This window comes from Emiliania huxleyi (assembly GCF_000372725.1).
Source record: "Emiliania huxleyi CCMP1516 unplaced genomic scaffold EMIHUscaffold_768, whole genome shotgun sequence".
Lineage (NCBI taxonomy): Eukaryota > Haptophyta > Isochrysidales > Noelaerhabdaceae > Emiliania > Emiliania huxleyi.
Window position 1 is genome coordinate 1 of NW_005196253.1, and position 18,462 is coordinate 18,462.

Sequence of the window (18,462 nt, forward strand, 5' to 3'; positions counted from 1 at the left end):
CCTTGTGGCGGCGTGCCGTCCTCCCATCCCTCCCTTGGCCTATATGTTTTCTTTCTGACCAAGGGACATTGTCGGTGTAAACACACCGGCCAGGAGCGGGAGCGCCAGAGAGAAGGCAAAAGGCATGACAAGCAAAGACTCTCTCTAACGCCGCGGTCAAAAGAGACCGACGGACCTTGAATTTCGGCGGACGCCGAAATTCACACAAGCTGATCGAGCCCAGCGTGCCCGCGGCCGCCTCCCGCGCAGCACCGCCGCTGGGGACGACACGCTGCGGAATCGGATCGAGCCCATGCACGGGCAAAGAAGGACGCTGCAGAAGCGGTTGGAGAGGCAGCCGGCGTCTGCCGTCACAACGAGTCCCAGCGCTGGTTGGACATGCGCGTCGGCTCGCCCGAGGACTGCTGTCGCGACCCTCCCGTCGTGACGCAGCCTCCGACGAGCTCTGCAACCGAGGAGAGTGAGGGTGCGCCTCCCCTCACTGCTGGCCTGGCTGCGCACCGCCCCACAAAGCACCCCCTCGAGCATCTCTACAAGTACAAGTACAAGGGCGACCTTCTCCAAGTCGTCAACACGCTCGGCGGCTCCGGCAAGACTTTAGCCTTGGCCACCCTCCTTGCGGAGCAGGAGGAGATCCGCTCTCGGTCGGCAACGTGGCAGCTAGTCGAGAGACTCGGTAGTTGTGACCCCCCTCTGTGCTCTGAGTGAGGACAGGAGAGAGAGAGCTTTTGTGGTGTTGGTGTACGCAATATCGGGCGGTGGAGTGGCGCGGCGGCGGGCGGCGCGAGGCGGCGGCGCGGCGAGGCAGCGGGCGACGCAGGGCGGGGCGGCGCGGCGGCGGTGGGGTAATTAATTATTTGTTAATTAATTATTACTTAATAATCATCGGGCGGCGGCGCGGCGCGGCGGCGGGCGGGGCGGAGCGGGGCGGCGCGACCATCTGTCCTGACGGGGGAAACCTTTGATGCAGAACAATGGTCGTGCCGCCCTCGACTCAAGGGGCTGCCTTCCATCCGCCGCTGCTCAGGCCGGGGGAGGGGGGGAGACCTCCTGTCCCTCGCGGAACGGGAGCAGGCCCCTCCTTGCCCGGTCTGCGAAGCAGGGCGGTGGTCGTGCCATCTTCGCTTCACAAAGACCACGCCGCAATCGTCGCCGGCGCGCGACGCGTTCCCGTAGGCCGGACTGTCCTGGTCGAGAGTGTGTGCCGCCAAGGCGGGGCTACTCGAGGACAGTGCCGACGGGACGCGGCTCGAGAGACGACTCCCGCGAAGGCACGGCTGGCATCCGTGGCGTGGGGCTCGTCTTCGAAAAGTCGGGCATGGCTCTACCCGCAACTTTCTCGCTAACACGCGCGCACTGCCGAGCCTGCGGTGGGCGCGCTGAGGCCGCACGTCTACCTCCGTCATAGTGCCACGACGTGCGGCCTAGAATTAGCACACGCGCTTCTGCTCGCATACACTCATACAATGAATTGTCATCACCCGTGAGTGCGAGATAGGGCTAGCAGTAGGCAGCTAGCCTGTGAAGAGAGCGTCCATAGACACCTCACATGACCCCACACACGGTCTCGACCGTGCCTCGCCGGCCGGAGAGATTGCTGGAGGTAGAGCAAGCCTGCTCTAGCCTCGCATGTCACTTCCTGTTGTCTGTTGTTTGTTGTGCCCTTGTTTGTTCTCTTGGCACCTTGGAGTGCTGGGGGGGGCAACAGGGAGGATGTGGCCTTGAGTTATGTGTACGCCTACTCAAGGTGTGTGGCAGCCCGCTGGCTGTGTGTCTTGTGAGCCTGTTTGTGTCTGTGTGTCGCTCGTGCGTGTCGTCATCATCTGTCTAGCGTCCACCCATACCGCGTTGGTGTCCAGTCCGAGCCTGGCTGTTCTTCACCTTTCTACCTACCTACCTACGCAATAACGGGACAGGGTAGTCGTTCTCTCTAGCTCCCCTTCTAGCTCTTAGCATGAGCTGCGCCCTGTGTCCGACCCCTTTTGCGCAGCAACACCTAAAACTTTTAGGCCCTCCAAATTCGGGTCGGAGCGTAGGTAGCGGAGTGGGCCCCGAGTTTGAAAAGGGCGACGGACGCTTGCGTCCTAGCCTCCAACAACGCCTCCCCGGCGCAGAGGGGCCCCCGGAGGGATGCTCAACCGCTCCACGCCACGCCGCTTGCGGCGGTCCTCCTCTTCCCAGCTCCGCTGAGCCTGAGGGCCCGTGCTAATTATTTTTCTCCCGCGAAAGGCATTCGCTCCAGGGTTCCGGCTCCTACCCGGATAGGGGGTCCTGTTGGGACTGACTCGCGCCAAAACGCCCTACCTACCTACCTATCCCCAGGCCGCGCAGCGAAGCGAAAAAAGATGAAAATGGGTGGTACGTACCTATTGCAGGGCCCTTTTGGGCCAAACAAGACCAACCTACCTACCTATCTGGGAGGGGCCAGCCACGGCAGACCCCCTATCCGGGTAGGAGAAGGAACCCAGGGCGACCGGGCGCCCCCCCCCCCCCCTCCGACCACACTGCCTCCGTAGGAATCCTACTATCATTTAACAATGGCCTGGCGCCAGGAGCACGGCAAGCCCGGCCACGCTGCTCCGCTCGACGGCGAGAAGGACCTGTCGTGGAAGCCCGGCGGCGGCGGGCAGGCGGCAAAGGAGCGGGCAAAGGAGATGCGCAAGTATGCCGAGCAGCGCGCCTTGCAGAAGGAGTCGGAGCGGGAGGCTAGGCGGAGTGAGAAGGCTGCGGCGGAGCGCCAGCTCAAGGAGATCAAGGCGGCCGTGACGTCGCTCGACATCAGCGCAGAGGACGTGCGGCCGATCTGCAGGTTTTTCGAGCTCGGCAAGTGCAATAAGGGCGCCAAGTGCAAGTTCCGCCACGAGGCGGCCGCCGCGGCCCCGGAGGGCGGCGCGGACGCCCCCGCCACCGCCTTCGACGTGGTTGCCGAGATGCCTGCCGACGCGTGGCTGCAAGTCCTCTCGCGGCTCGGCGTCGGAGGCCCGCTCGCTGGCAGCCACTACACTAACAACCCAGACCCTCACCAACCCTTGTCGGCCCTGACTAGGAGCGTGCTCGCTGGCTGCAGTCTGCTCTTCACTCGCCGCCATCGTCGGCACGCCGGGCGTGTGGGAGGAGAAGCGCGCGAACGTCTTCGGCGGCGGCGCCGAGAAGAGGGGCGGCGAGGAGAGGGGCGGCGAGGGCGGCGAGGCGGCGGCGAGGCGCGAGTGTTGCGTGAGCGAGGCCTCCACGGCTGGGAGGGGAGATGCCGCGAGGTTGCTCGAGATGACCCGAGATTGCGAGCCTAGGCCTCTCTCCACGGCTGGGCGCGCGCCTCTCTCGAGCCGCCGTCCGAGCTGCCCCTGGGCGAGCTGACGTCCGCCGCGATCGCAGGCTCGCGCGGGGCAATCTCGGGCCATCTATGGTCCATCCCAGGCCACCTCGGTCCATCTCCACCTCCCTCAGGCTCGCTCGGCCTGTCGACGCACCGCGGCAAGATGGTGCGGCTCTGGGAGGCGAAGAGCGGCCGCCGCCTCGGCGCGATGGCGCTCAAGGAGAAGCCGCTCGTCTGGTCGAGCGGCTGTGATCCGTGACTGTGGTTGTCAACGAGCATTCATGAATGGCAGGAGCAGCCATTCGGCTGCGACGTCGGGGTCGTCGGCGTGCGCAAGGGCGCGTGCGACGTGGCTGGTTGTCGGACGGTCGCTGCCGTCGGCGACGTCGACGGCCGGCTGTGCTTGCTCTTCCTGGAGGAGGCGAGACCAGCCGAGATGACCCGGAGATTGCACCGAGATTAGGCCGGCTGTACCTGCTCGATCTGGAGGAGCCGCTCGAGAGCCGGACACAGCGCGGCCCCTTCTCTCCGCGGGGAGGTGGGCTCGCCGCAGCTGTCACTGCTCGCTTGGGGTCCGTCACCTGCGATGAGCACTAGGCGACCCCGCCGGCGGACTGGAGCCGAGGGAGGTGATGTGCAGCGTGGTGCTGCTGCAGGGGACAGGCAGGGCGGGGGCACGGCGCGGGGGCGGGGGCGGGGGCGGAGGCGGAGGCGGCGCCGCCGGTGATGCGGTGGCGGCGGAGGATGCGGAGGCGGCGGATGAGGCGGAGGAGGGGGGCGGGGAGGACGATGGCGACGGCGAGCGAGAGGGAGGAGGAGGCCGCTACACGCCGCTCGCGGAGCCTGTGGTCATCGCGAGTGCGTATCGAGACGGTCCGGCCGCGGTGAGCAGCAGCCCGTTCCTGTGCGAAGTGCCTAAGGTGGTCGGTGATGGCTCGTAGGCCTGATCACGGTGAGCAGCGCGAGCCTCGATGGCTGGCGCTCCGCCGACGCACCGCCCGGCGCGCGGACAGCGCATGAGAGCTGGCGCGGCGCTCTCTCGTTCGATGTGGCGGAGGGCGCGCTCAGTTTCGGCGGGCGAGACGAGCTGCCGGAGCAGGGCGGTTTGGGCCGCCTCTGGCAGTCGGGGCGGCTGCCTCTAGTCTCGCTCGCGGATGGAGGCGTGCAGCGCGGGGCGAGCGCGCTGTACGCGGGCTGGAACTTGCTGGGCGTCGCCATCGACGTGGGGGTTCGGGGGCGGCAGCGGCGGGCGCCGAGATTGGCCGAGCTCATTCGAGACTGCCCGAGGTAGGTGGAGACGGGGCAGCAGCGGTGGGCGTCGAGCCCTACCGCCGAGAGCGCCGAACTCGACGTGTTTGCTGTCGGCGAGACCGGCGAGGAGCCGCCGCCGTGTGTCGCCGGCACGCCCTCGCGTGAACTAGGGGTGGGAGGACCCGGCCCCTTCCCTGATCCTTCTCGGAGCCATGCCTTAGGCGCTCGTCTCGCGAGCTACTCGCCAGGGTGGGGCTTGCTCGCGCTCGCATGCCGGCGCACAGCGGCTCTGCGGGAGCCGCGCTGCGGGTTGAGATGGATTGATCCGCTCGTTCAACGACTCAGGCGGACGGTGGCACTGTGGGACCCTCGCTGCTCGTCGCCCGGACCCGTCGCGTCCGCAACGGCGCCGGCGGACGGGGTTGGCCACGCCCCGTTTCTTGCGCCGGACGGCGGCCGCGCATTTCGCCGCCAGCCATGTCCGTGGCAAGTCCGAGACACGTCCGTGACAGTCCCGCAGGCGGCTGCGTCCACATCGACGCCGGCGTCGACGGCCACTGGAGCGGCCACCTCCTTCATCTGCCCCCCGGCCCAGACGAGGCGATCCATCTGTACGACATCCGCCGGCCCGCCCGCCCACCCGCCGACCAACCACACCTGTCAACATGCCCACCAGCACCAGCACTGATTAGGCTCGGCCGTCCGGCCGCGGAGCGGCGCGAGCGGCGGCGGTCGCCGCTACCTCTGGTGGCGAGCATCTCCGTCGCGCGCCGACACGCCGGAGCTTGCTTCGCCGCGGGCGCGGACGGCCTCGTCGCGGCGGCGGCCGCCGGGCACGACAAGAAGGCGGGTGCGAGTGTGCGGTGGGCGACGGCGCGGCTGCATCTCAGGCGCCGCACGGAGGCTGGCGGCGGCGACGAGGCGGCGGAGGAGGCGGCGGCGAGGGCGGCGAAGGCGAAGGCGAAGGAGGAGGCGGCGGCGAAGAAGAAGAAGCGGGTCGTCACCAAGGGCGGCGGCATGAAGATGAAGCAGGGAAGCTCGGGTCGGACGGGCTAAGTCTCGTCGACACCTCCCAACCGCCAACGCTTTTATTAGAGGATAGAGCGAGTGCCGCCCTCTTTGATTTTACAAAAAAACGCAGTTCACCACCTCCGGGTTTACGATGCGGCCTGGCTCCTCCGAGTTGATCGGCTCGCTCGGGTCGAAGTAAAAGAGGAGGCGCACGCGTGGCTGCGACGCACGAAACCGCACGCGCTGCAGGCGCGACTGCGCAAAGAAGTAGCCAGAGACCTGCTGGACCCACTTCATGCTGCTGCCCTCTCTCCCGTACAGCTCTTCCCTGGGGAGGAAGGCCTCCTCTGCGCCGCACGCCTCCACCGCCTCTCCCTCCCGCGCGGCTCGCATGACGTTAGGCAGCCTGTCGAAGATGGTGCTCGTGATGGCCTTCACCACCAGCTTGCGCACCCTAATGTCGTTGTTGATCGCGGCACACAGGAGGGAGACGTCTCGCTCCTCCATCCGGCGCATCGCTGCCGCCTCGCCGTCGCCGCAGAGGTCGCAGCCGATGCCGCGCAAGCTCGCGGCGATTATACGCGACTGCGCGTCTCTCGTTAACGAGAGGTGGAAGGGGATGCCTTTCGGACCTCCGATGAGGCTGCTCTCGCGGAGGGTGCACTCGACACGGCCAGATGGACAGGCAAAACACGCCGCCGCGGCTGGCGAATACGCCGATAGCCGGAAGGCCCCGGGCAGCAGCCGTTCCATGACGAACGGAGCGACGAGCCAGGCGCGTCCGACCCAGCCGAGGCTAGTGAGCTCGCGGCTGCGCCGGAGCACGTCTGCTCGAAGGAAGCTCTGCACCTGGGGCTGCGGCTGGAGGTCGGCGAAGGGTGGCGGTTGAAGAACGCTGAGCACCACCAAAGCTGCTGGCAAAATCATGCGGTGAAGCCGGGTCGTTGCTTCACGCGCGCTTGGGGTCGGGCTACCATGTCCGACTTCGACACGACTTCGACACACAAGGGTCCACAAAAGAATTTTTGCCTAAGCTCCCTCAAAAACATACACTGAAAAAAGCGCATTGAAAAAGCGCTTACTCGAGTAGTTGGGGGAGGGGGGGAGGGGGGGGAGGGGGGGAAGGGGGGGAGGGGGGGAAGGGGGGGGAGGGGGAAACGACTCCGGTGAACCAGTTGCCGCCAGTGGGCACCAGGACCCGTGGAACCTGCGAAGCGAAGCTCAAAACGCCGACAAACTTAGGCTGATCCGGAGCTTTTTACTACGAGTAGCGACCCTCGGTCGGCGCCGGCGCCGCATAGGGGATAACACGACCGTTTCGCGGCCCGAAATCAAAGCTCCAGCTCACAGCTCACAGCTCACAGCAGCCATGGCGCCCGTGTCCCTCACCGCCTCGAAGTCCTTCACGCCGGACACGCTCGCTCTCTCCGGAGGGCCCTCGAATGAGCCCATCGGCATGAGCAGCCACGAGCTCGCCCTGCTGCACCGGCTCAAGTCCGTGGCCCACAACAGCAACCACGAGGCCGCGCTGCTCGGCGCGCTTGCGCTCTGGGCGGGAACGAGGGCGGAAGATGACGACAATGACAATGACGCCGATGGCGACGCTGCACACGCCGAACCCAGCGCCGCGCACGCCGAACCAAGCGCTGCTGCTGACGATGCCGACGGCTACTTTCAGGGGTCTACTGAGACTGCACTCCGCCGCTGGCTAGTGCACCATTCGCGGGCCCTCTCCACCGCGCTTGCGGCTTGCAAGGCGCAGACTGTCACGGAGAGGGCATCCCTCGCGGCGTGCAAGGCGCAGAGGGAATCTCTCGAGGGGGCGAGCGAGCGCCTCACGTCAGAACTGGCAGCTCGCACTGCGACCGTCGAAAAGCTCCAGCTTACTATCGCGTCACTCGAGGCGGACCTGGCCGCCCGCGCAGACGCCGGCTCTACGGAGGCGGCGCCTGGCGCAGAGCTTGCGGCGAGCTCGTCTCGCGCTGGGTCGAAGCAGGAGACCGCGATGGACACGCCCAGCTGGCTCCGGAAGGCGGAGTCGGACCTGCAGGTCGAGAATCCCGAGCTTCCTCCTCCGAAGGCCCGCGAGGCCGTCCCGGAGCACCCTGATGAGCCCGCGGCGGCGGCGGGGGCGGGCGCGGCCTCGCGGGCGGAAGAGCTGGAGGAGCAGCTTCGCCAGGTGCAAGCCCTGCGCGTCGCGGAGCAGGGTCGGCTCGAGGAGCTCTTCGCTTCTCTACGCGCCACGCTGCAAGACGAGATTCAGGCGCGTAGCCAACGGCTTGAGGAGGTGGAGGCGCTCGAGGCGCGGCTCTCTGCCGTAGAGGCCGAGAGTGCGCAGCGCGCGAAGCTGCTCGAAGAAGCGACGTCGGAGAGCTCGGAGCTGAGGAAGCGGCTGGCGGACGCGGAGGCGGAGGCGGAGGCGGCTGCCCGCGCCAAGGCGCTCTCAGAGGTGGAGGACAAGTCAAAGGAGCGCAAGCTGCAGGAGGTGGAGGCGGGGCTCGCCGCGGCGGCCGCCGCAGCAGAGGAGCGCGTCTCTGCGGCAGAGATGCAGGCGGACGCGGCGCAGGCAGTCGCCCAGGCGGCGCTGGCGGAGGCGCGCCGGGGCCTCGCCGAGCAGGCGGAGCGGGCGGACAGCGCCGAGGCTGAGCTGAAGGGCGCGCGAGCCGAGATTGAGCAGCTTACTCTGCAGCTTCAAGAAGCCATCGTCAAGGCGATGCGGCAGGCGGAGAGCGCGCAGGCTCAGCGCCGCCACTCTGGCGGCACGCGCAAGGGGGCGGCGTGACCTTTGCCAGAGCCGTCCACCATCACTCAACCGGGTGCCATTGTCCGCGCGCACGAACGCGGCACAGGCGCCGTCGCCCCCTTGGCCTTGCACAAACTCACTGGGAGCTCGGCTACCCACGGCGGTCGGCTGGTGGAGGTAGGGGCAAGAGCTGAAGACTCTGCGAAAAGTGCTATCGCGGTTGACATGGCCCGCGACTGTTTTCTGCTCGCACGGAGCGCCCTCCCCCGGGGTGTGCGGAGTGCGACGCACATATAAAATGGGTAGAAGAGCTGAGGCAGGGTACTCAATGTCAATCAATCTATCACCCTAGGAATACGACTCCAAAAGGGCAAAAGGGTTCTCTCCCTAGATTACGGACCTCTCTACCCACGCAGTCCGGGGGTGCGTCGACCACCCCCTTCCATCACCCTCTGCGTGTAGGAAGAGAGCGGCGTGCCGGGGTGGAGGCACGTCCGGGTGTTGGAAGTAAAGACATATTTTACTTTCCCTAGATTACGGCCGGGCTCACGTGTGTTCGGCGTCGGCGCTCAGCCCACGGGGAGGCGATTGTCTGAAAGTCGCCATCCCAGCCTCCCTTGTATGCGCAGGTCTGCGCTCTGCACCGCATGCCCGGCTGCTCATCCCCATCATCGCATGCGCGTCGTGAATCGCGCGCCTGAGACAGCCCGATGCACCGTGCCATGGCCATCGACAGGGTGTCTTGTCCTAGCCAGTGTTGCATCACAGTTGTGCCCGACGGATAATCCTGGTCGATAAAGAAGCAGCTGTCAGGCACGTTGGCGCGCACTGTCGCGACGACTGACAATGAGGAGCCATTGGCGGCAGACTCACAGTTGGCCTTTGGCATGCGCGCACGCAAGCCAGTCAGCGAGGTGCCAGTAGCGAACAACGCACCATTGCAGCCAAGTTTCTTGAGCATCGGTACTGTCAGTCCATCGAGTGCGGAGAGCACACCGCCCATCAGCTCACGCGTCCCCATCAGAGCGAAGTCATGGTACGAGAAAGAATCGTCGCTCTCTGGGCACGCAGTGAACGGATTGAAGCCATATCGGGTTGCAAAGAGTGGCTGTGAGAGTGCCATTGGGCTTGGCAGCACCAGGTCGACTCTCGTCCGCAGCACCGTACTGTACAGTGCCTTGTTGCCCGCCGCCCTCTCGGATGCCTCAATCAGGCGAAGGCACTGTTGCGCTTGGAAGGCATGCACCAGCCGCGACCTGAGTGCATGGCAACTGCCCAGCTCCACGGTGGCAAAGTTGTTATCGGAGAGCTGCCCCTCTGACACAGCAGACCGAAGATTGAACTTGACCTTCGGCAGCGGCGAAGGGATTGCAAGCCGACGGCTGCTTGCCATCAGGCCATCAAAGCTTGCGATTGGAGCCTCTGGATCGTGGTTGCCATTAGTGTCGAACTGAACGTCAGGGTCGTAGAGAACCCAGTTTTGCAGCGACGGCAGCGTCCGAAGCCACTTCTCCGCGTGCTCGAAGGAGATGTCCTTCGGGCCCACATAAAACAGGTCCGCTGGCTGGCTCACACGCATGAGGACGTTCTCGAACAGCGTGGGGAGGGCGATCTGGAAGAGCCGAAGCTGGCCGGTGAGGCAAACGGCCATGCGCCTCCCTCTCTGGGAGAGCTGCCGCTCGCTCAACCTGCGCATCATCTCCCACGCCGGGCAGTTGGGACGCTCCTCGGGGGCGTTGTGGTGGCCCATGCTTGGTCCAGGGAACTTCAGCGTTGGGATGTGTCGGCCGTGCGGGAGAGAAGTGGCGTTGCTGTCGTCGCCGTGCGCGCCGTGCGTGGAGAGAGCGTCCAGCGCGGGCGATGCGCCCGAGCCTGCATGCGTGTGGCCATGTTGTGTCGCGTGCATGTGGCCCAGCGGCCTTTTGACCGCGCCGCTGCCTTGGTCCCTGGGGCTGCGCGGAGATTGTAGCGCCATGGCAAGGAGTGTAGCCACGAGGACGAGCTGCATCGCATCCCGGAACCCGAAGGAGCAGGCGGCTGCCTCCGGCGGCGCAGCCTCGAGCGCCTTGCGCGCACGTGCATAGAGGAGGCCCGCGCTAAGCGCCGCCGTGCACCCAACGATCGCCTCCAGGCTCGATGCCTCGCCGAGCACGACGATGCCTAGGGCCACGTCCGGTGTCACGAAGTTTGGTCAGCGTGACAGCGGGCCTCGGGCGGTCTGTGCGAGTGAGAGCGACTCGGGCGGTCCACGCTGCGCATCTAGGTGCAAAGCGCGCCAAACGCGACGACGGCAAACTTGTTCGAGTTGTTGAGCACGAGCACGGTGGTGGCGCTGACGAGGCGTTGCACGTTGATGCCAGCATAGCTGATGGCCATGCCGACGACGCAGCTCAGCAGCACCACCGCCCAGCCCTCCACTCCGAGCTCGTCGTTGGAGATCACCGGGCCGAGCTGCCGCGGCTCGCCGCACGCGACGCAGAGCGGCACCAGCAGCAGAGCGCCGATGCCGTTGCTGGACTGTCGCAGGAGATTGGGTACGAGGACGCGCACAATGACTGGCAGTTCAACCCGCAGTTCAACCCCACACCCACCCCCACACGACAGCCCCAACCCACCCCAGCACACCTAGTATCACTCTCTCCCCCCCCACAGTGATGAATGGTCTACCTATGTCCCTATCCCGATATCCCTACCTTCCCCACACCTCAGTCGTCTTCACACGACTGCTGCCATCGCAGGGCAGATTCTAGAGCAGATTGTGAATGAGCTTGGCCGTCGGTGAGCACCGGACGCGAGGGTCGGTCGGCTCTTAACTAGCTGTATATAGTCGCGATCTGCCGGCGTGCGTATGAGCTCACTAGCTAGAGCTCACACTAGAGGCCGTCATCGCATTCGCCTTCCTGGGACCCAGCGCTGACTTCTGACTGTCGTTGCTGTCTCTCCCCCTTCTCGACTGTCTGTGCTTGTGCGTCTTGGGTGCGGAGTTGTGCGTTTATGTGAATGAGCTTGCCTGCGGGCGAGGGCGATCGAGTGCACGGAGCTAAGTGCCTCGCCGTCCTCGCAGGAGTCGCTTGCGGCTCCCGTAGTGTACCTGTGTTAGTGCCAGTGCGCGCCAGTCCCGTGCCCAGTGTCGTTCGTCAATGATCTGGCTCCTCTGCGCCCCGGCCTCGTTCGCGCAGCCCAAGCCCGGCCTGCTCTCCAGCCTCGCCGCCACGGAGGCTCCTCGACCCGCCTCGACGATCATCCCGGCCCGCGACAGCACCTCCGCCTCTTCGCGCATCTACTTTGACGTGCTCACGCTCAGTTCGCCTCGCGCAAGAGGCTCCGCCGCATTCAAGGGGAGCCCGCTCGGAAGGCTCGTCTTCCGGCTGAGCGGCGCGGCCCTGCTGCCGCAGCACAGCGCCAACGTGCGGATGCTCTGCACCGGTTTGCGCATACAGTGCGGTATCTCTCTGTGTGTGGCCACGTGTCGTACCGCGTCCTTCGGAAGTAGGCGAGAGGACGGGCTGCGCCTACTCCTACTCGTGGTGCCGCTTCGAGCCGGGCGCGCCAAAGACGCGTGGCCACCATGCAGTCCTGCGCGGCAAGGGGCGGAATGCTGTCGGCAGATCGGACTCGCTGATCTCGGACGACAAGTCGCTCTCCCGCTGCGAGCGGCCGCTGGTCGGCGGGGGTGCCTACTACGGCGTCGAGTTGGACTCGGACGATGCGGCGACCGACACGGTGCTGGCTGTGCCGGTTCGCGGCGCCGGCAAAGGCACATCCCGCCTCTCCTTCCTCACTGGCCTCGCGGGCGCTCCAGAGGCGACGCGGAGGAGGCTGCTGCTCGACCAGGCGGTGATCGGTGTAGCCGACGGAGGAGAGACGGCGGAGGCGATGCACGCCCTCCTCGCGGGGCTGCGCGAGCGCAAGGCGGTGGCGGTGTCGAGCTGTGGCGAGCTCTTTGAGAATGGCAGCACCTCTGCCATCCGGTGCATGTTTGTGCCAGCTCCCGAAGAGGACCTGCCGGATGACGTACCGCCCGCGAGCTGACGGTGGGGTTTTGTTGTAGAGACACCGTACGAAACAACACACAGACTCCAATACACAAGACCAATACTCAATCTCATGGAAGATGGACCGACAGAGGAGAGAGAGAAACTCAGTAACTCACTGACACGGTGACAGGGCGAGGCTGGGGAGAAAATCTAGCTGTGGACCGGATCGAGTGCCACATGCTCAAGGTATTTCTACATGCGAGGTTGCAGGTGAAGGAGGCGCAAAGGTGCGTCACCAAAAAGCGCACCACCCGACGTACAGCTGGCACAGGTTGGAGTTGGAGCGCGCCTCGGCGATGAGGCGCTCGACCTGCGTCGGCACGTTGAGCGGCTCCGGCGCGAAATCCTCGCCGACCAGCTTGTCGCGCACCCGCCGCAGCACAGCGCGCGCGCGCGCGTTGAGGGCGTCCTCGTCCTGGTTGCCGCCGCCGTCGTGCGCAATCGACTCGTGCATCATCGTCGCCACCTACAGCGGGTCCGAGAGGGCTCAGGGAAGGCTCCGCGAGCGTGATGGGCCCCTGCACCACGGCCGCCACCGAGACGACCGAGCGCGAGATTGGCTGGTGCGAGAGCGCCGGGTCGGACGACTCGAGCTCGATGGTGGCGATGCCTTCGCCGAGCCCGGACGATCTCGCACGCTCGCGATGCCTATGCCTCGGCCAACCTCGGGTGCTCGCCGGTACTCTCGGGCACCCGCTCGTGACGCAGCTGCTGCAGCGAGGTTGGTCATCTCGGGTCATCTCGGGTCATCTCAAGTCGTCTCGGGGCATCTAGGGTCATCTCACCGCTGCTGCAGCCGGTCTGAGGTGGTCGTCAGCACGACCGACCGGCGAAGCGAGCCCACGCGCATCACCGGCCCGCCGCTGCGGCGCGGCGCCTCTCCCTCCGCACCGCGCTCGCCACTGACGCCGACGCCGCCACCGCCGCCTCCGCCGCCTCCGACGCCGCAACCGCCGCCTCCGCCGCCTCCGCCGCCGCCGCCGCCTCCGCCTCCTCCTCCTCCGCCGCCGCCGCCACCGCCGCCGCCACCGCCGCCGCCCGCCGCGCCTGCCCGCAGACCGACCGGAGACCGCCTCCGCTCGGGGCGGGCGGCGCCGCCGGCCGCAGAGCGCACCTCCGCACTCGCACTGGCTCGCGAGCCGAACGGCGACGTCGCACCGCCCGCGCGCGCTCCGAGCGGCGAGCGGCGCCGCTCGGTGGGTCGGCCCGCCTGTGTGGGAAAGCTCCGAGAGGATTCCGAGACGGTCCGCAGGAGGGCTTGCTGGTCGGGGGGTGGGTCCGCCTGCGGGGACGCGCCCCCCGAGGTCGGCGCCTCTTCGAGCGCCTCGTGCTGCACGGCCTGCGGGGGGCGCAGCCGGCGTGTCGATGGGCGGGCGAGACTACCGGAGATACCCAGAGGACCTGCCGAATGAGCAGCCGCCAGTTGATGAGCGGGTCGTGCACGAACGCCTGAGACACGCCGCCGACGTGTCGCGGACGTGCCGTGGGTGCGGCCTGGCTTTGCCGCGCGCGAGCGCCTCGAGCATCGCCATCACCGAGTCCTTGTTGCGGCGCAGCACGCCCATCGCGGCGATGCAGGTCGCGCGGAAGGTGCCTGTGGGGCATACCGCGGACGTGTCGAGGACGTGTCCCGCGCATGCCTCCGGACGCCGAGCAGAAGGTGCCCTCGACGCCCGACACCTCCATCGCGGCGACCAGCATTCGCGTGAGGCGGAACGGGATCTTCTCCGGGAACTTTTCGCGCTGGACAGCAACCTCAAAGCAGTCGCCAAAATCGATGTGCCTACTCGCAGCCGGCGGCGTGAGTAGGCGCCGTTCACGCACCTCGAAGCAGGCGCCAGAGTCGGCGTGCAGGATCTTGGAAGTGAGCCGGTCGAGCATCACGTTGGAGGGGTGCCGGTCGCCGAGCCCGAGGATGTAGCCAACCATGGACATGACGGCGAGTGAACGCGTGTAGTTTGTGCGGCGGAGCAGCCAGTCCTCGGCGTTGCTCGACGAGAGCCAGAGCACGCGCGCCACATCGTCGCCCGGCGTCTGCGCGAGGGCGTGCTCGAAGGCCTAGAGGCAGCAGGGGCGGAGCGATGAGCAGTGCGTGGCTCGCAGCTCGTGCGGGGCGCGTGATCGAAAGCCTCGAGCTTGTTCAGGAGGGGCAGCTGGTCGTAGTCCGGCGCGAGCTGAACCATCAGCCGGTGCTCGACGTTGAGCGGCATCGCCTTGCGGCCGTCGCGGTACGCCTTGATGAGCGCGTGCAGCGTGTCGCAGGCCGCCACCCACGAGATGAGCCCGGAGTTGGGCGAGAGCGGGACGACAGAGTACCGCTGGATGCCGAGGTCGAGGCGCGCGCCATCGTCGGTCGAGGCGAGGAGCGCGTTGACGAGGCCGAAGAGCTGCATGACGCGCTCGTCCTGCCGCAAGTCCTCGTGCCCCTTGAGCAGGAAGTCGTGCAGCGAGCCGTCGTCGCCATACACGCTCAGCTTGCGCGGCCGCTGCTTGGAGCCGATCACAGACATCGACCGCGCGAACGAGCCGATCCGCACGACGGGCGCCGTCGCCTCGTACGTGCCCGGCACGGCGAGCTCGAGGTCTCTTGCCTGCAGCAGCCGCGGCGACGCGTGCGCCAGCTCGATGGACGTCATCCGGCCGATCTGCTTGGTCAGCCAGCCAAAGACCGTCGAGTACAGCTCCCACGCGGACTGCAGCTCCTGCCGCGAGCGGCCGCCGAGCCGGTATCGCTCGCAGTGCTCGTGCGCCGCGCGCAGCTCCGCGCCGTAGGTGCGCAGGAAGTCGTTCTCCTCCGTCGTCACCGGCCCGCGCGAGATTTGCGCGTGCAGCGGCGCGAGGGCGGCGAGCATCCCGTCGACGTCGGACGCCTGGAAGTAGAGGCGCGACGCCTCCTCGAGCGCCGCGTGCCAGACCTCGTGCCACAGGATCGAGCAGCGGATGAGCTCCGTCGAGACGAGCGCCGCCTGCTCGACGAGCGTGTCGTTGGCCTTGCGCACCTCGGTGAGCACGCGCAACGCGGCCGTGCGGCGCGGCAAGAGAAGCGACTTGGACGCGACGGTGAGCGGGTAGATGAGGCCCTGCGGGTGCGTGCGCGCAACCTCTGCGAGGAGGCGGTTGACAGAGCGCCTACGGGGATGTTCCGCGAGGGCTCCCGGAAGGCCCCCGAATCGCTCCTCGCGAGGAGGGCGGTGGACGGAACGCACCGCACGAACGGGTTGGGCGCGTGGATGCGCGCGATGATCTGCGGCGTGACGAGCAGCCACAAGTCGGCCGAGATGTCGTCGCAGCCCGCCTGCACCGCCGCCTCGACGTCGGCGCGGTGGCCGTGCGTGAACCAGAGCGTGAGCAACCGCAGCAGGTCCTGCAGCGCCGAACCATCTCGGGTGAGTGCGGTTGATCGCGGCTGATCTCGGCTGATCTCGTCCACGGCTCCTGCAGCGCCGCCTCGCGGCCGAGGGCGATCGAGCGGAAGAAGCCGCGCACCGCAGGCACCTACACGGCCGAACGGCACCCGAGATGCAGCCGAGGGACACAGCCGAGCTTCTGGCCGCGCGCCAAGGCCACCACGAACTCGGCCGCGTCGGACGGCGGCAGCTGCTGCACCGCCTCGAAACTCACCATCGCCCAGGCGTGCCACGCCTTGTAGCTGTGCGGCGAGGCATCTGTCGCGTTGCCGAGCGAGGCCAGCACCGTCGCCGCCCGCTCCACGCTGAACGGCTGGTCCTCGCCCACCGCGCGCTGCCAGCCGCCAAGCCGGCGCCACGCCTTTGCGGCGAAGGCGGTGCCGGCCGCCTCGTAGCGCGCAAAGGTCGCCAGCCGCGCGATGGCCTCTTCGCGCGACCCGTCGGCCCACATCTGCTTCAGGTAGCCGTACGTGCCCGCGTGCCGCTGGGCGCCGTCCACCGTCCCGCCGGCATACGCCCTGTCGCCACCCAAGCCGCCGCCCAGGCCGCCGCCCGCCCTCGAGAGACCGTCGATGGAGGGGGGGAGCCGCGGCGGGCCGGGGAGGGTGCCCACGGGGAGGGTGCCCGTGGGGAGGGTGCCGTCGGAGGAGGCGCGTAGGTAGGCGGGAGGGGAAGCTCGGCCGCTCCCGCAGGCGCCGGCGCCGCCCCCGCGGCTGGGGGGCGGCGAGGCGCTGTCTGCGTGCACGACGTGCGCCGACGCGGCGGCGGCGGCGGCGGCGGCGGCCGAGGACGTCATCTCGCCGGTGGAGCGCAGGAGGGCGGCGCCGCCCGCGAGGAAGGAGGCGGTCGTAGAGGGCGAGTGGTCGGGGCTGGTCGGCTGCGTCACCGAGGCGTGCGCCGCCTGGCGCGGCATCCGCTCCCAGTGGGCGTCCCAGTCCTCGCCGAGGATCTCGGAGAGGATCTTGTGCCCGAGGGCGCCGCGGCCCGACTTGCGGCACAAGTTTGAGAACTTGAGCCACGTCTGCGGGTCGCGCGCGGGCGGCGCGACGAGGGCGCGCACCGAGAGGATCTCCTGCCAGACGTCGGCCGAGCGCTCTGCCTGCAGAAGCCGCCCACGCCAGACCGAGAGGAGGAGCGGGAGGGGCATCGCCTCCGGGTCGGCCTTGTGGAGCAGGATCTCCTCGAGCTCGGCGAGCTGCTGCACTTGCACCGTCGCGCGGTAGGCGCGGTGGTACGACTCGCCGACCAGCGCCGTCAGCTCGGACTGCAGCAGCTGCTGCGCGGCGATAATGTGGGCGCGCGCCTCGCTGAGCCGCGCATCGTGCGTCGCCATGACCGCCTTGAAGAAGGCCGTCTCGACGGTGTCGGGCCGCATCGCCGCGACGTAGCGCGCCATGCTGCCCCACTGCTGCAGGTTCCACGCGCCGCCCGCGGCGAGCCGCGCCGCCTCCGCGCGCAGCTCGCCTGTTCCCACCTCAGCCGCTCAGGAGGGGTGGAGAGAGCCTGGTGCGGGGGTCAGCGTTGACTCGCCGCCGCTCGCGTCGAGAGCCGGGTCCAGCCACGCCTCGGACGCAAGCTGGCAGAGTCTCCTCCACTCTCCGAGCGCGTGGAGGCAGCGCATCGAGCCGAGCCGCACGGCGATGCTGCCGCCGGCCGCGCCGCCCTCGGCCGACTGCGACATGCGGTCGTACGCCGCGAGGGCGTCCGACCAGCGGCCCAACTTCTCGTACCACGAGACGCGCGGCTCTACGCCGAGGTCGCGCGAGAAGGCGAGCACGCCCGCCGCCGCCTCGGGCAGCTGCAGCTGGTTGTTGATCGAGATGAGCGACTCGATGTCGGCGGCGGTCGCCGTCGCCTCCTCGGCCGCCGCCGCCGCCGCCGCCGAAGCGCCGCTCGCACCGGCGCCAACCGCGCCACCTCCACCGCCGCCGCCGCCGCCTCCGGCCGCCGCCGCCGTGCGCGGCCCCGGCGCGTGCGTCCACCCCATGTCGCGCCCGGGGGGCGCCTGCGTGACGGCGGCGTGCCGGAAGGCCGCGTGCGTGAACGACATCTCTCGGTAGTGCGCCGCCTTTGCGTAGGCCTGGCAGCGCTCGGCCAGCGACCCGAGCTTGCGGACGGGGATGGGGAGCGGCTGCAAGTGGAGCTCCATGAAGTCGGCGAGGTTGAGCATCTTTTGCAGCACCGCGGGCGGCATGCTCTCGCGCTCGAGCGCCGCCTCGACCGCCGCGGCGAGCAAGCCGCACCCGTCCGGGGTCAGCTGCGACCAGCAGGAGAGGAAGGCGGCGTTGAGCAGCTCCTGCGCGAGCGGCGGGTATGCCTGCGCGGGCAGCAGGCACGCGCGAAGCGGCTGCGCCGGCGAGACGCGCAGCAGCTCGAGCGCCTATTTCAGGTTGATGGTAGTGAATCATCGCACCTATCAATGAAGAGTGGGGCGCGCAGCTGCTCGAGCGCCAGCCGGCGCAGCCACTCCGACCACTCGTCGCGCGTCGCACGCTCCGCCGCACCCGCCCACGCCGTCGCCAGCGCGGCCGCGTCCACCGCCGGCGCTGCGGTGGACGAGCCGCCGGCGCCGTCCTCGCAGCCAGCCTCTGCGCCGTCCAGGGCGGCGGTGGCGGCGGCGGCCGCCGCTGCCATCGTGCCGACGGACGGCGCGGCGGGCGGAAGGGCGAAAGAGCCGGCGTCGAGCGAGGCGGTCGGAGC

The 18,462-nt window shown here is 68.0% G+C and overlaps 5 protein-coding genes across 5 annotated transcripts; 3 read left to right on the forward strand and 2 right to left on the reverse strand.

Annotated features, from left to right (window-relative positions):
- Nucleotides 1-2,948: 2,948 nt before the first annotated feature.
- Nucleotides 2,949-5,711, forward strand: EMIHUDRAFT_446403 (hypothetical protein). Its single transcript, XM_005760211.1, is given in 14 exon segments — nt 2,949-2,979; nt 3,047-3,222; nt 3,288-3,305; nt 3,445-3,533; nt 3,606-3,705; nt 3,777-3,851; nt 3,911-4,186; nt 4,255-4,535; nt 4,605-4,713; nt 4,786-4,873; nt 4,910-5,043; nt 5,085-5,190; nt 5,257-5,654; nt 5,665-5,711. The coding sequence occupies 10 exon segments, from the start codon at nt 3,477-3,479 to the stop codon at nt 5,618-5,620; spliced, it is 1,590 nt and encodes a 529-aa protein (XP_005760268.1). The 5' UTR covers nt 2,949-2,979; nt 3,047-3,222; nt 3,288-3,305; nt 3,445-3,476; the 3' UTR covers nt 5,621-5,654; nt 5,665-5,711.
- A 1,233-nt stretch (nt 5,712-6,944) lies between these two features.
- Nucleotides 6,945-8,357, forward strand: EMIHUDRAFT_249349 (hypothetical protein; the record flags this gene model as incomplete). Its single annotated transcript, XM_005760212.1, has 2 exons — nt 6,945-7,625; nt 7,782-8,357. The coding sequence occupies 2 exons, from the start codon at nt 6,945-6,947 to the stop codon at nt 8,355-8,357; spliced, it is 1,257 nt and encodes a 418-aa protein (XP_005760269.1).
- A 3,101-nt stretch (nt 8,358-11,458) lies between these two features.
- Nucleotides 11,459-12,350, forward strand: EMIHUDRAFT_249351 (hypothetical protein; the record flags this gene model as incomplete). Its single annotated transcript, XM_005760213.1, has 2 exons — nt 11,459-11,744; nt 11,812-12,350. The coding sequence occupies 2 exons, from the start codon at nt 11,459-11,461 to the stop codon at nt 12,348-12,350; spliced, it is 825 nt and encodes a 274-aa protein (XP_005760270.1).
- A 237-nt stretch (nt 12,351-12,587) lies between these two features.
- Nucleotides 12,588-17,158, reverse strand: TOR2 (putative target of rapamycin protein; the record flags this gene model as incomplete). Its single annotated transcript, XM_005760214.1, has 11 exons — nt 12,588-12,821; nt 12,892-13,003; nt 13,141-13,232; nt 13,470-13,694; nt 13,757-13,804; nt 13,891-13,949; nt 13,981-14,413; nt 14,536-15,484; nt 15,562-15,719; nt 15,923-16,319; nt 16,554-17,158. The coding sequence occupies 11 exons, from the start codon at nt 17,156-17,158 to the stop codon at nt 12,588-12,590; spliced, it is 3,312 nt and encodes a 1,103-aa protein (XP_005760271.1).
- An 87-nt stretch (nt 17,159-17,245) lies between these two features.
- Nucleotides 17,246-18,142, reverse strand: EMIHUDRAFT_249353 (hypothetical protein; the record flags this gene model as incomplete). Its single annotated transcript, XM_005760215.1, has 2 exons — nt 17,246-17,590; nt 17,777-18,142. Coding segments are annotated over 2 exons (711 nt in total), but the record flags the coding sequence as incomplete, so codon positions are not given.
- Nucleotides 18,143-18,462: the final 320 nt, after the last annotated feature.